This window comes from Trichechus manatus, unplaced genomic scaffold (genome assembly GCF_000243295.1).
Source record: "Trichechus manatus latirostris isolate Lorelei unplaced genomic scaffold, TriManLat1.0 scaffold00038, whole genome shotgun sequence".
Classification (NCBI taxonomy): Eukaryota; Metazoa; Chordata; class Mammalia; order Sirenia; family Trichechidae; genus Trichechus; species Trichechus manatus.
This window is the reverse complement of record NW_004443974.1, coordinates 11,461,947-11,474,881: the sequence shown is the minus strand read 5'-3', so window position 1 is coordinate 11,474,881 and position 12,935 is coordinate 11,461,947. Positions and strand designations below refer to the sequence as shown.

Genomic DNA, 12,935 nt, shown 5'->3' with positions numbered 1-12,935 from the left:
TGTTAAAGAGGAAAGTTTAAGACACAAAGGAAAAGGACAAGACAGGGGCCTCAGTTCTGACCTTCTCCCAGGACAGGTTCTAGAAGGCCTGGGACACTGTTTCTCAGTTCACCCCAGGCAGAGCCGCATATACACGAACCCTCTCGCCACAGCCCTATCGTAGAGACTGATTCGGGAAGAAAAGGCAGTGTTATCACCAGCTGCCACAGCAAGGCTTGTCTGAAATGAATCTTTAAAAACCAAACATAGTGGGTACTTTATATAGTAGCTGTTTTCTGGGAAAGGGAACACAACCAGCTCAGTTTGTTTCTCAATGGATAAAGAAGGGCCATAAAATAATAAAAATACTAAAACTGTTAGGGGCCTCTCATATTTAAAGAAATCAGGACTTCAGACTGGGTTATACCTTGAAATGTTGAGTAGAAGTAACCCCAGAGATGTGTTCAGATTTGAAAAAAATTAGCCAGGTGCATAGCATGTTTTCTGTCTGAGAGCTCAATTGGTTCCTCTATGAGTCGGAACCAACTTGACGGTACCTAACAACAACAAGGCCTGGGTGAGGGAGTAGTATTGAGAGAGCCACAATCAGTCCCTAAACTTATAACTTCTAGGATATTGAGATTCAGAAAGGTTAAGTAACTTGCCCAAGATTACACAGCTAGTAAGTGGCTCAGTCAGGCTCAAACCCAAGTCTGTCTTAACCACTCCTGGAGCCTCCCCCTGGAAAGGCTGGAGGGAAACTGGTATGAAAATCACTTTATGAATGCTTGACTCAGCCCCAGCTACCAGTACCTGGGACTTGACCCTCTATCACTGTTTCATGGTACCAGGCTCCAACCAGGTCCTTGAAAAAGAGCTCTGAGAACAGAGCTGGTGAACTTGTTACTAGAACACTCTTGGTTCCAGTAACAAAAAGCACTCACTGAGAATCTACCCATATCATAGCACTCCCTTACCCACGCCTAGGAGGAACCAAGTGGGCTCTCAGATAGAAAACATGCTAAGCACCTGAGTAATTTTTATCAAATCTGAACACATTCTCTGGGGTTACTTCTACTCAACATTTCAAGGTATAACCCAGTCTGAAGCCCTGATTTCTTTTAGTATGTTAGTTCTAAATATATAAAAATCAGTAGATATGATCTGCCCTTGGGGTCACATTTGGTAGCCAGACTGCTTCACTAATAATACAATGCATACATAGAAGCCACCCACCCCTCAACACCGATGGCCTATTACCAGCAAGGCATGGATGAGAATGTTTTCCTAGATAGATCCCCACCACCCCTGCCGTATATTTTATACTCCCCTATAAGGCAGGAGGAGCCCTGGTGGCACAGTGGTTAAGCATTCGGCTGCTAACCAAAAGGTCAGCAGTTCGAATCCACCAGCCGCTCCTTGGAAACCCTATGGGAACATTCTTCTCTGTCGTATGGGGCAGTTCTACTCTTTCCTATAGGGTCCCTATGAGTTGGAATCAACTCAATGGCAACTGGTTTGGTTTATAAGGTAGGAGGAGCCCTGGTGGCACAGTGGGCAGTGGTTACGAAGTTTGGCTGCTAACCAAAAGGTCGGCAGTTTGCATCCACCAGCCACTCCTTGGAAACCCTATGGGGTAGTTCTACTCTGTCCTATAGGATCGCTATGAATCAGAATCAACTCAATGGCAACAGGTTTGGGTTTTTTTGGTATAAGGTAGGGAATATGTACATTAGACTGTAGTTCCCTAGCACAATGGTATGTTTTAAAGTAGAAAATGAAATATATCACACTGTGGTTTCCATTCTTTCTGGAGTCAAGCAATCATCAATCCAGGTAAAAAGGTATTGGTCCCATGTGTGGATCAGCTCTAGCAGACTGGGCTTCCAAGCCTGAAGCACTGTAGAGAGCTGGAGAAGCAGCGGGGTGGTCTGATGTTGGTGAGGATGACAGCAGCCACCACTGTTTCAGCCTTTAAGTAACCGAGGTTAAGAGAAACCCCACACCCAGATTTCCTGCCTCCAGAGCTTATGTTGTTTTCACTGTGCTATACTGTCTTTTCTTTTTTTCCTTAAAATTTTATGGTTAAACAAAAGATCAAAATAAGATTCCCAAATTCATTAGAAACTATGTAATCCAGAGACATTTCAAAGAACACTCTTTCCTAGCTTCTTCATAAACAAAAGCCACTCAAGTTCAAGGAGGATCATCTTCCTTCTTGCTTTGCTTTCTCTTCTCCGCCTCCTCGGTACCTTGGGGAACTTATCACAAAGAGCCTTTTGAGTGTGACGGAAAGCTATCCCTCTATTCCTCAGGCAGTTTTCCAAGGAAGACAATCAGCTAAATGCTCAGCCCCAACTTGTTACTGTAAAAGTCTGATGATCTGGCATCTTGTGGCCTGGAAATCCCAGCAGTTTGGCACTTAACAAAATGAAAGTAATCTAGAAAATTGTGGAGATCAGGCATCTGTGGCCAGCTCACTAGTCACACAAATGGACTGCTGTGGTGAATTTATGTAGTATACTATTATAATCCTAAAATGTCACACAAAAAAAGTAGAATTAAGTTAGCATCGTACTACAGCATCTAAAACAAAGCTGGTTGAATTTGCTGAGCCCAATGGTTATTACACTATTGTAAAAGTAACGAAGTGTACTTCCTAGTGGTTTCTATCAGCATCAATGAAGCACTCAGGCAGCAGAGACCTGCTTAGAGGAACACTAGAGGCAGTCCCTCCTGCAATCCCTGCATCAGTACTGCCTCAACTTCAGCTGTCCCTGTGATGAAGCTGGAAGAAGGTAATGTTGAAAAACCCCCTGATGATCCTGGCCCTCTATCTCAAGATGAGCCAGTGGAGCTACAGGACCTGCAGTAGTTTTATGTTAACCTTTTTAAAAATGAGTAAGTGATTTTCTCTTAGATTTTTTTGACACAGTAATTTAAGTTAAAATTACTGTACATATAGAGAAAAATTTTGCTAAGAAAAGACCAAATGACAAATACTATAGTTTTAAAATTGTTTTAAACGGTGAAATTAAGATATCTTAGGTGATATCTCTAGGGTAACAACGAAAAGAACAGAAAATCCAATCATCTGTCACTATCCCAGACCTTCTGTGCAGACCACAGATTTCCCCACAATACAGGGTTCATTTTCCAGGGTTAGGTCTGGATGCTGATTATCCTCTGTTATGCGGTCCCTGTTTCCAGACAGATTTACTATTACTGGTTCTCAAGCTGGAACGAATAGAATGAAGAAGATGAAGGGAATGCAGCTCACAAGATGGAGGAAGGCATGGGAAGCGCTAAGTGACTTTCAACACTAGACTGGAAAGATCAACACGTACTCACTGTCCCTGAGATGGCTCCAGTCCCCCAGGAGCCCACAGTGTAATGGGGGCGGCAGACCCCTAACAATTCTAATATGGTATAATAACCGTAGCATGGTACAGTAGAAAGAACCAGGGCTTAGAAGGCAGACCTGAGTTCTAATCCCAGATACTCCATTTTTCCGTCGTGTGATTTCTCTGAGCCTTAGTGTCCTCATCAGTAAAACAAAGACAATAATACCTACACTGATGAAATGAAATCACATGTAAACCACCTGGCAGGTAGAAGGCACCAGATATATGGTAGTCATCATTATTATTATATTCCAATACAGATAAATATATAAGGCATTATGGGAACCTCACTGAGGATTCAGTAGCTCTTTTGGGGCTGGAGAAACTTTCTGGAAGAGGTGATGAGGAGGGCAGAGGGCCTTGCAGATATACTCTCAGAGCCACTGCCAGTAATCGTCAAAGATCATGAAGACCAGGTTTGATGCAAATGTCCCATTTTCCGAAAGAGAAAAAGAACATAATACCAGAAATTACATACCAACTGCTTGTGGTCAAGCCCCAGTAACATTACAGAAAAGATCATAAAGACAGATTTGTGAGCATTTGGAAAATAAAATGATCATCAATAAAAGTCAACACAGGTTCTCTGAGAACAAGCCAAACTAAGCTGATTCCCTTTCTTGGAAAGGGTTAAACGTTTGGCCGATCACAGGTAGGTTAAGTGTCCAGTATCTGTGGATTGCAGTCATGGGTCTGATAAGTTCTTCCATGATGTGCCTGCAGAAGAGTGCCACTAGTCTCTGGCCTGAGTCTTGGTCATTCTTATCACTGCCCACCTCTATGTCCAGTGAGCTCCCTCATCCAGGAAGCCTCTAAGCACCACTGACCACTTCACTCAGAGGGTCTCCAGGCCTCACTCCCACCAGTTCCAGAGAGCCATAGTGAGCTATTCACCTCTGCACACAGTGAGCACATTGGACCCCCTGATATTCTAACCTGTTTTCCTTGTATTATTGCTTTGAAGTTCCTGTTCTTCCTCCTGAACAACTGCACTGATGGAAACCTAGAAGTGGGCACAATGCTTCTGAAAGTGTCATATGGGAAGTAAGACTGCAAATGTTTTTTTTTTCCTGAGGTCAAACAAGCAGAAACAGGATCCCTTTAAGACCTTCATGGGCTGTAAGGGAGGTCTCAGAGTGTATCAAGCGTATTGAAATATATCAACCTCACACATCTAATGTAATTTTTACTGTAAAAAATTCTAAAAGATTTTAATTTTTCTTTTGAAATTATTTGGCCAAGAGTAACTCGATTAATTTATTGGCTCTGACTTCTCGGCAAACATCAGGCATGTTCAGGAATTCTTGGGAAGTGAGAAAAATCCAACCTACAAATTGTTTTCAAAAGTAGTAAGATTTTTATGAAGACTAAATTTAACAGTTAATGAACTTGACAAGATGTTGCACTTTGCAGACACGTAATTATACACTATAAATTTTGATTTTGCAATTTTCTTTTCATTAATTTAGAGCCCATAAATTTTTTTAGGCCTCAAAAATTTTCTTAAACTCCTGAGAAGCTTGTTGGCCCCAGGCACTGTGCCTGTGGTGCCTGAGGACTAAAGTGGCCTGAAAGGCGGGCACAAGCATTTGGACCTTCTCCCCAGAAGGACCAGAAATAACATCATAATGTCAACTCTGAGGCCCTGAAGGAACTTGAGGTACCTTTGGAAACATCTAAGATGTTCCTATGTTTAGGTTATTGTTTGTACTCTAGTCCAATGAAAAGTGGTGACTGACACAGAATATATATGTCCATAATAAAAACATTATTTCCCCAAGCCTTCTGGATAAATGAGACTCAAAGCATCACATATAACTGCTCTCCTCCCCCCCACCCCCCACCAACAAGTGCCTGCCCTCCTGCCCTCACATGGGACACCCAGCAAGTCGTGATGCTGGCCAGGGTGGGGACTCACACCTAAGTAGTCCATATGCCTTGGTATTCAGATGTATTGTGTTGAGTAGGAAATTCCAGATCCAATCTCAACAGCTAGTCATTTCTCCTGTTAAAAAATGTTTCTGGGAGTGGTGAAAAGACTTTTTGGAGACAGACCATGAGTAAGAATAATAATTGAAAACAGCATACAGCTCTCATGCAAAAGCAGAATGTATCTTAGAGATATCACAGAGGCCTCCCCCTGTGCCCAAAAGAATCAGCTCCTCACAACATCTCCCACCTTGCCCAGGCCACACTACATGGTATAGGGTGGTCAAGTCCCGAGACTCAGGGCTGGGCGTAGGGGATAAACAGGCCTGTCGGACTCCTAGCTAGCCATGTGGTCTAGTCTAGCGCTTGGCCAGGAAGGGCTTTGCTCCTCTCCGCATGCCTAAGGCATCACTGCTGCCCATACTCAGACCCATCTTCTGCCGACTGCTCTCTCAGTCTCAAGGGGAGCTGTCAGTCTGCTTGGTCAGATATTCACAGGGCCACTGTTTCCCTAGTAGGAGGAATCATTGCATTGAAAGTTGATGTGGTTCATGAGCCCACTTCTCTGCTGGTGCCTGAGTAGGTAAGTTAGGCTAAAGCTGGGTCTGCAGATCTGGCCATGCCAGATACACAGAGAGAAAACTTAGGCCTGGCCTAGCTGGAGACTCCAATTCAGCTTTACCAGAAAGGAGCTGCATTGAGGGAAGAAGCAAGCACTGAATCAGCCACCAATAAGTGGTTCCTGGTATCCCGGGAGGCTATTTTCCCTGTGTGCTAGACCCCTATGTCAAAAACCTCAGAGAGGAGAAAAGAAGTGGGGAGGGGATTTAGGCACCAAAACCCGATCACCTGCGACACTTACCAGGATTCTACATTGGGGCCTGGGAGCCTAAGACCTGTTTACTTTATGTTCCCATTTGCGAATATTCCTTCTCCCCCAGGCCTCCAGATTTAAAATCCTGTGTGCTCTCCACACCCTATGTTGCTTCTCTAGGGAACCACACAGGTTCAACTTGGCCATGACGGCTGCACTTCCCTTCATGTGGAACGTTCCTGCCGAAGCTCTGCCGAGAGTGTAAATATAGTCTTTATAGAGATGAGGCTGGGGCACTCGTTCCACTCGGAGCCTAGGTGCTGCCGAGTTAGTGCTGGTGTGGTGCGCTGGGCAGAGCTGCCCTTTCAGAAGAGGAGCCAAGCAAAATACCACCTGGACACTTCGCACTGTACCAAAGGGAGAGCTCTGCCCACTGCACATTGAAAATTCAGTTTCATTGACAAAAAAGATTTCCATTCTTTATTTCAATATATCTTTGTGGCCTTCTCTACTGAAGTTCTGACTTTCAAAATATGCCTTTGTGGGGAAACATCTATTAGTAAATAATCTTACATTTAATCTTTTGGAAATTCAAAAGCAAAATAATAACAACTTCAGCAAATACATTGACCTATTTTGTGTGTGTGTGTGCATGTGTGTGTGTACAAGTTCAAAACTGTCAGCTTTCATCTATTAGAGGAAGGAAAAAGAAATAATCTTCACTGAGCACCTGCTCTGGCTGGCCTCCATGCTGCGCGCTCTCGTGTGTGTGAGAGCCTCTTAACAGGTGAGATTTTCCCCGTTTTACAGAAGACGAAAGTGAGGCTCGTTTGGTAACCCGTCCAAAGTCACACTGTGAATAGGTGATGCTACCAAGATTTGAGCCAAGAGCTCCTGACCCCAAGTTTGGGTTCTTTCCCCAGCGCCACACCTTCCTCAACCATAGATTCTTTAATCAAAGTCGGATACCTCATCTGGCCCTCTGCAATAGTATTATTCACATGTAACAGCTAGAGGTTTCTCATCAAAGTAGGGTGTTTTGACTCAGCCATATCAATGGTGCCACATGGTAATTTTACTGCTGCCAATTTTCAATGCCAACTATTTTTCTGACAAAGTTTCATCCATCATTTAAGTTTCTGACCTTTGCCACTGATGCCTTTAATGTAAGAAAGGGGAATGTGTTTGAATGCAGGAGGTTTGGTAGAGCTCTACTAAGGGTTTTTTGGGGAAAAATGTGTTTGATAATGTGGGCTCTTGATGAAGGCTAATGGGTCCTAAGTGTCATGTGAAGTACAGGGTACAGCGGACGTAATGGAGATTTGTTTGTAACAGCAGAAAATACTAAACACTTCTATACTATTTTACATCTGTTTCATGACTCTGGAAAACATGTCATGCCCAAAAACCTTAAAGGAAACAATTGTTAGATTTGCCTTAAAAAAAAAAAAGGAAAATTTCTTCTACATCATAAAGACACAAAAATAGCAGAAAAATAGGCAAAAGACACCAAAAGGTAAACATAAAAGAAAAATAAATCATCAACAAAAAATTTAACAGTATAAAACTTTGACAGAGAAGAACTCTAAATTTAAATTTTTTAACCTGGATGACTGGCAAAGATTTTTACAGACCAAGGGACAGAGAGATCCATCAGCCTGGGCACCCCTACCCTTGAGTTCACTCCGGTTGGGGAAAAAGAAGAGAGCTTTAGAGTGTGGGCTCTGGACCACCCAGAGCACCTGGGTTCATGACCCTTACTAGCCATATCACCTCAGGGGCATCACCTAATGTCTCTGTGCTGCAGTTTCCTTACCTGTAAGATGGGAATACTACTACCTACAGCGCCAGAGGATCAGGGAGATCAGGCTTGTTAATACACGGATAGGGCTTGGAACAGGGCCTGGCACATAGTTAAGTGTTCAGTACACATCGGCTAGTGTTATTACTTTATTAGTATTCCTACTTCTTTAATGAGCCCTTGTGGTGCAATGGTTAAGCGTTCAGCTGCTAACTGAAAGGTCAAAGGTTCGAACCCACCAGCCGCTCCATGGGAGAAAAAACCTGGTGATCTGCTCACGTAAAGATTTCAGCCTAGGAAACCCTGTGGGGCAGTTCTACTCTGTCCTTTAGGGTTGCTATGAATCAGAATCAACTCAACAGCACACAACAATTACTACTTCAGGCAGAACTCCCTTAGAGCTACGGGTTCTTAAACATTTGCCTTCTGAAATTGTATGCAGAATCTTGTGAGTCTGTGCATTTTTCTTATAGAGGGTCTAGAGCTCTCCCTGGCTTTTCAAACGGACTGGTAACCACAAAATGTTTCAAAATGCCTGCCTTTTTAAAAGAGCCCTTTGTGGAAATGTCAAAGGTAAAGTTGAAACTATCAACTGCACTCACAAAAGTAGCTCAGGCTGGGAGCCAAGAGGCCGACCTGCCACTCTCCCAACGGCCTCTAAAGCCTCTCCCTACATGACTCCTTCTTCAAACACGGCCTTTACATCTGATATTCTACTAGGAGCCCCACAATGGCTCTGCAATTAGAGGTCTGGCAGCTTGTTTCCAGTGGGCATTATTTTGCAGGCTTCTGCCGGGTCTTCCGTCACCAGCATCCAAATCAAGTGGCCTCTCCTGTCCTCTGACTTGGTAAAGAGCTAGGAGGCCTCCCACGCCTACCGACACGCTCTGCATCAGTTGTCGGGGACAGACTCCCATTCTCTGCCTTGGTCCCTGGGGCTCTGGGCCAAACACAACTGAAACCTTTTCTCCTTGATGAATGCTCCTCCTGGAGGTCTGGCCTTCCTTTCCCCAGGACGGATACTGAAGGAGGCTGAGAAAAGGAAGTGGTACCAGGCAAAGAAGGAAGCAGCTGCTTGTGCCACATCTGCTACCCAGGGTGGGTGCTTGGGGTCCTGCCCCATCCACTGGGACCTGAGGGCCAGGGAAGTGGTAAATGAGCCAACAGACAAATGAGCAAGAAGCCTCTTCCTGGAGGATGAAGGGAAGAGCCCTCCTGGGCTGTCAGTGGTAAGCACCCAAATCAACCTTTCTTCTCGATGCCATATTGGGCACTAGGGACAGAGAGATGAGCAAGACAGCTCCTGTCCTTCTGTCAGGTTCTAGGTGGGGATGACCAAATACAGCTGCAAGGCCTCAGATAAAGCCTACCTGAGATGTCTAATAAAGACAAAAAAACCCCCAAAACTTTCCAGTTTAACCATCACATGCGGACAGGTAGACCCCAACCACCAGCCAGGAAGAAATTTGAGAGGTTGGATCTAAAACAGGAAAAACTGAGTACATCTGCCACTGGTAGGGAATGCCACCACCCCCTACCCCCCACCCCCCACATACAGAAAGGGAAGTAACAAGATTCCATAGCAAATTCAAGGTGCTAGAAGGCAAGTGAGGTCAGCTTTTCCCTTGCTTGGTATCAGAGCAGCCCCCAATGCCCTGGGCCTCCACTGTCCAAAACAGTGCCTGCCAGGATGCAGACTCAATAAACAGTTGTTGGATAAGCATACAGTTAATAGAAAGAACAAAACGGGATTTTCTTAGCATTGCTGATCTTAACCATTCTAAGGTTGGGAATGTTTTGAAGAGAAGCTGAAACGAAGTGTATTGATTTCATTCATTTTAATGTAGTTGAATGGCTAGGTCTTAAAAACCTTCTGAAGGTTCCTCAGACCAAGGACTTTTAAAATATGAAGGCGAACCCAGCTTGTTTGGACTTTGGTAATTGACGTTTGTACCTTCTTGCTGACATGACTGACATATGAACACACAGAATGTGAAGCCACTGGGGGAGGGACTTGAAGGTGGAAAACCTGCCAGAGATTGTGTCTGCTTGGAGTGTAGCTGGGGGTGAGGGGTGAAGGAGAATGTGACTCAGGGGCCTGGCAGTGGGCAACAGAGAGGTCTGATGTGTGCACGTCTGTGTCCCCAGGCCCATGGAGAGATTGCCTGCAGGCCCTGGAGGATGGCCATGACACCAGCTCCATCTACCTGGTGAAGCCAGAGAACACCAACCGCCTCATGCAGGTGTGGTGCGACCAGAGACATGACCCCGGAGGCTGGACCGTTATCCAGAGGCGCCTGGATGGCTCCGTCAACTTCTTCAGGAACTGGGAGACATACAAGGTGAGAACCGGTAGGGCCTGTCTATGCTGCCCGCAAAACAACTGGCCTACCCTAACAGAGGCCTGACTGACCAGCAAAAGAGCTACTTGGAGGGAAGGTGGGTGTTGACCTGTTCAGGGCCTGTGAAGCCCCAAATGGTAAATACCTGAAGAGAGAAGGATGTTGATGTTATTTTTGCAAATCCACCGGGATGGTGAGGACCAGCTCTGTCCCTGCCTGCTGCTAGCAGCCACTGCAAAATGATGGGAGGAGTTCAGACCACAAGAGCCCCACAGGACAAGTAGGAGTTTAGAAACGCCAGGTGTGGAGTGGACCCTCACTCCAGTCTGGGTATGAGGAGCACCTTACTCTAAGTTGGGGCTTCCACAGGGGAAGGTCTGTTCTTGAAAGCCCAGAGATCCTGGGAGAACTGCCCAGTGGGCCCATGCAGGGAACTGCAGTAATACTCAGGTCCTAATGCCGGGGCTCATCCTCTGGGCACCCTAATTCCCAGGGAATTGAAGTGCTCATTCTTGTAGTAGGAAAGACTGCTGGGGCTCAGCTAGATATCTTTCTCCTTCCTCTAAACAAAGAGGTGGTACTAAGAATGGTGAGAATGGTAGGAAGTGGCAAAGTGGTAACTGGGACCCAGGCCTCTGACACCAAAGCCCACAAACTACCTTGATCCATGATGCTTCCAGCACATGGCTCTGTCGGGCCCCCATCTTGGGTCTCCTGCTAGTCTGGCTGCCCTCCAACCCACCTCCTGACCAGCCTGTGTCCTTTACTTTCTTCTCTTCCTCTTCTGCCTCCTAATTCAGAGTTTCCTGAAGGCTCAGTCCTTGATCATTTCCTCTTCCCTTTCCACATTCTCTTTCTTAGAGGCAGTAGAGCACAGTGGTTAAGACTGGGTTCTTGGTTCAAATCCTGGCTCACTACTCACACTCTAATCCTGGGCCTCTCTGTGACTCAGTTTATCCACTCTAGGGAAGATAATAATAGTACCTTGCTCTTAGAGTTGGCATGAAGATTAATAAAATAACCCATGTAAAGTTTATGAAAGTACTCAATAAGTAAGTACTCAATAAATAGCAGATATTATTAATGAATTTGTTCATTTTCAAGAATTGAATGGTCAGCACTGGACTGATGACCTCCAAAACTACATATAAAAACAGTAATAACAAAACCACTGCATTTTAGACCTAGAAGGAAGCCCAGGTGGATGCAGCACACCTTCGTCACAGCTCACACCTGTCTGGTGCCTTAGAGTTTACACATGACCCTCCCACACAGTCCTGTTAGATGGGTGCTGGCCCCAATCCCCACAGAAGGAAACTGAAGCTCAGAGAAGGTAAGGGATTTGCCCAAGGAACACTTGTTGCATACCTACTGTGTGCTACACTCTCAATTTACTATATCTCAGGTGTTCCCACAGCAATCCTTCAGGGAAGGTAATATAGCATCCCCCGTGTTACAGGAAAGAATCTGGGGTTCACACAATGCCTAGCACAGAGTAAACACTCTCTAAAGACTTTTGAATGAATACATGAAAGCAAAAAGCTGAAGTGACTCATCAAGTTATAGAGCTAATAAGCAGGGGAGTAAGGATTTGAACCCAGCCCTAACAAGCCTTATGCTCTGCTTGTTTCCATGGCCTCTCTGCCCAGGGCCAAGCGGCCAACGACTGGGCCACGCTGGTTGTGGGTACTGCATGTTCCACACTAATGCTCTCTGGGTTTTCCCTAGCAAGGGTTTGGGAACATTGATGGCGAATACTGGCTAGGCCTGGAGAACATTTACTGGCTGACAAACCAAGGCAACTACAAACTGCTGGTGACCATGGAGGACTGGTCTGGCCGAAAGGTCTTTGCAGAATATGCCAGCTTCCGCCTGGAGCCTGAGAGCGAGTATTACAAGCTGAGGCTGGGGCGCTACAATGGCAACGCTGGTGACTCCTTCACTTGGCACAACGGCAAACAGTTCACCACCCTGGACAGAGACCATGATGTCTACACAGGTAGGACCAGTGGGCTCACACCAAAATGTGAGACAGGGAAAAAAGTTCAATCAAAGCCAGAACTCCCTGACTTCAGGGCTTGGGAACTGGAGGGTCCCAGGGTAGTGGGCAGTTGAACCAAGCTGCCCTAGCCCTCTTCCCAACCCCTGGAGGTCCCTTCCTCTGCCTACTGCCACTACCACACAGGCCTCTGGGGACACAGATCCCCTTTATATAGCTGGGCCAGGGTGGTATTTACAAAAAGGAAGAGAAAAGAAAATGTACAAATAACACACACAAGGGCCACTTTGGGCCAAGCCAAATGTTGTGCTAGCTCGTGCATTCACAGCACCTGCCTGAGGCCCCCGGCTCAGACTACGCATTCCCATGGGCTTTAGGCCATACAGCCTGGGCACCAATGCTGGCCCCACCTCCTACGTTATAAATCCTTGGGCATGCTGCTTAATCTCTCTGGGCCTCAGTTTCCTCACCTGGAAATGAGGACGATACCCACCTTGCAGGGTGGTGAAAAGGTTAGAGATAATGTACCTAAAGTGCACAGTCTGGGACTTGGCATACAGTAAGGGCTTGATACAAGTGGGCTCTCTTTACGGTTAGTTATTAGCATGTAGTGCTAATACAATGCTGGAAGGAAGCTGTTAACAGTAAACTGGCTTAGAAAGGTGAA

The 12,935-nt window shown here is 45.6% G+C and overlaps 2 protein-coding genes across 2 annotated transcripts in view; one reads left to right on the top strand and one right to left on the bottom strand.

The window, feature by feature from the left end:
- Nucleotides 1-12,935, bottom strand: part of RALGPS1 (Ral GEF with PH domain and SH3 binding motif 1) — a 364,308-nt gene that overhangs the window by 156,506 nt on the left and 194,867 nt on the right. The window lies entirely within an intron of this gene.
- ANGPTL2 (angiopoietin like 2) overlaps nt 1-12,935 on the top strand; it is a 33,281-nt gene that overhangs the window by 17,845 nt on the left and 2,501 nt on the right. Inside the window, exons 3-4 of the mRNA XM_004375682.1 lie at nt 10,076-10,269; nt 11,998-12,268. Coding sequence (XP_004375739.1) covers nt 10,076-10,269; nt 11,998-12,268 — 465 coding nt within the window. The remainder of the gene's footprint in view (nt 1-10,075; nt 10,270-11,997; nt 12,269-12,935) is intronic.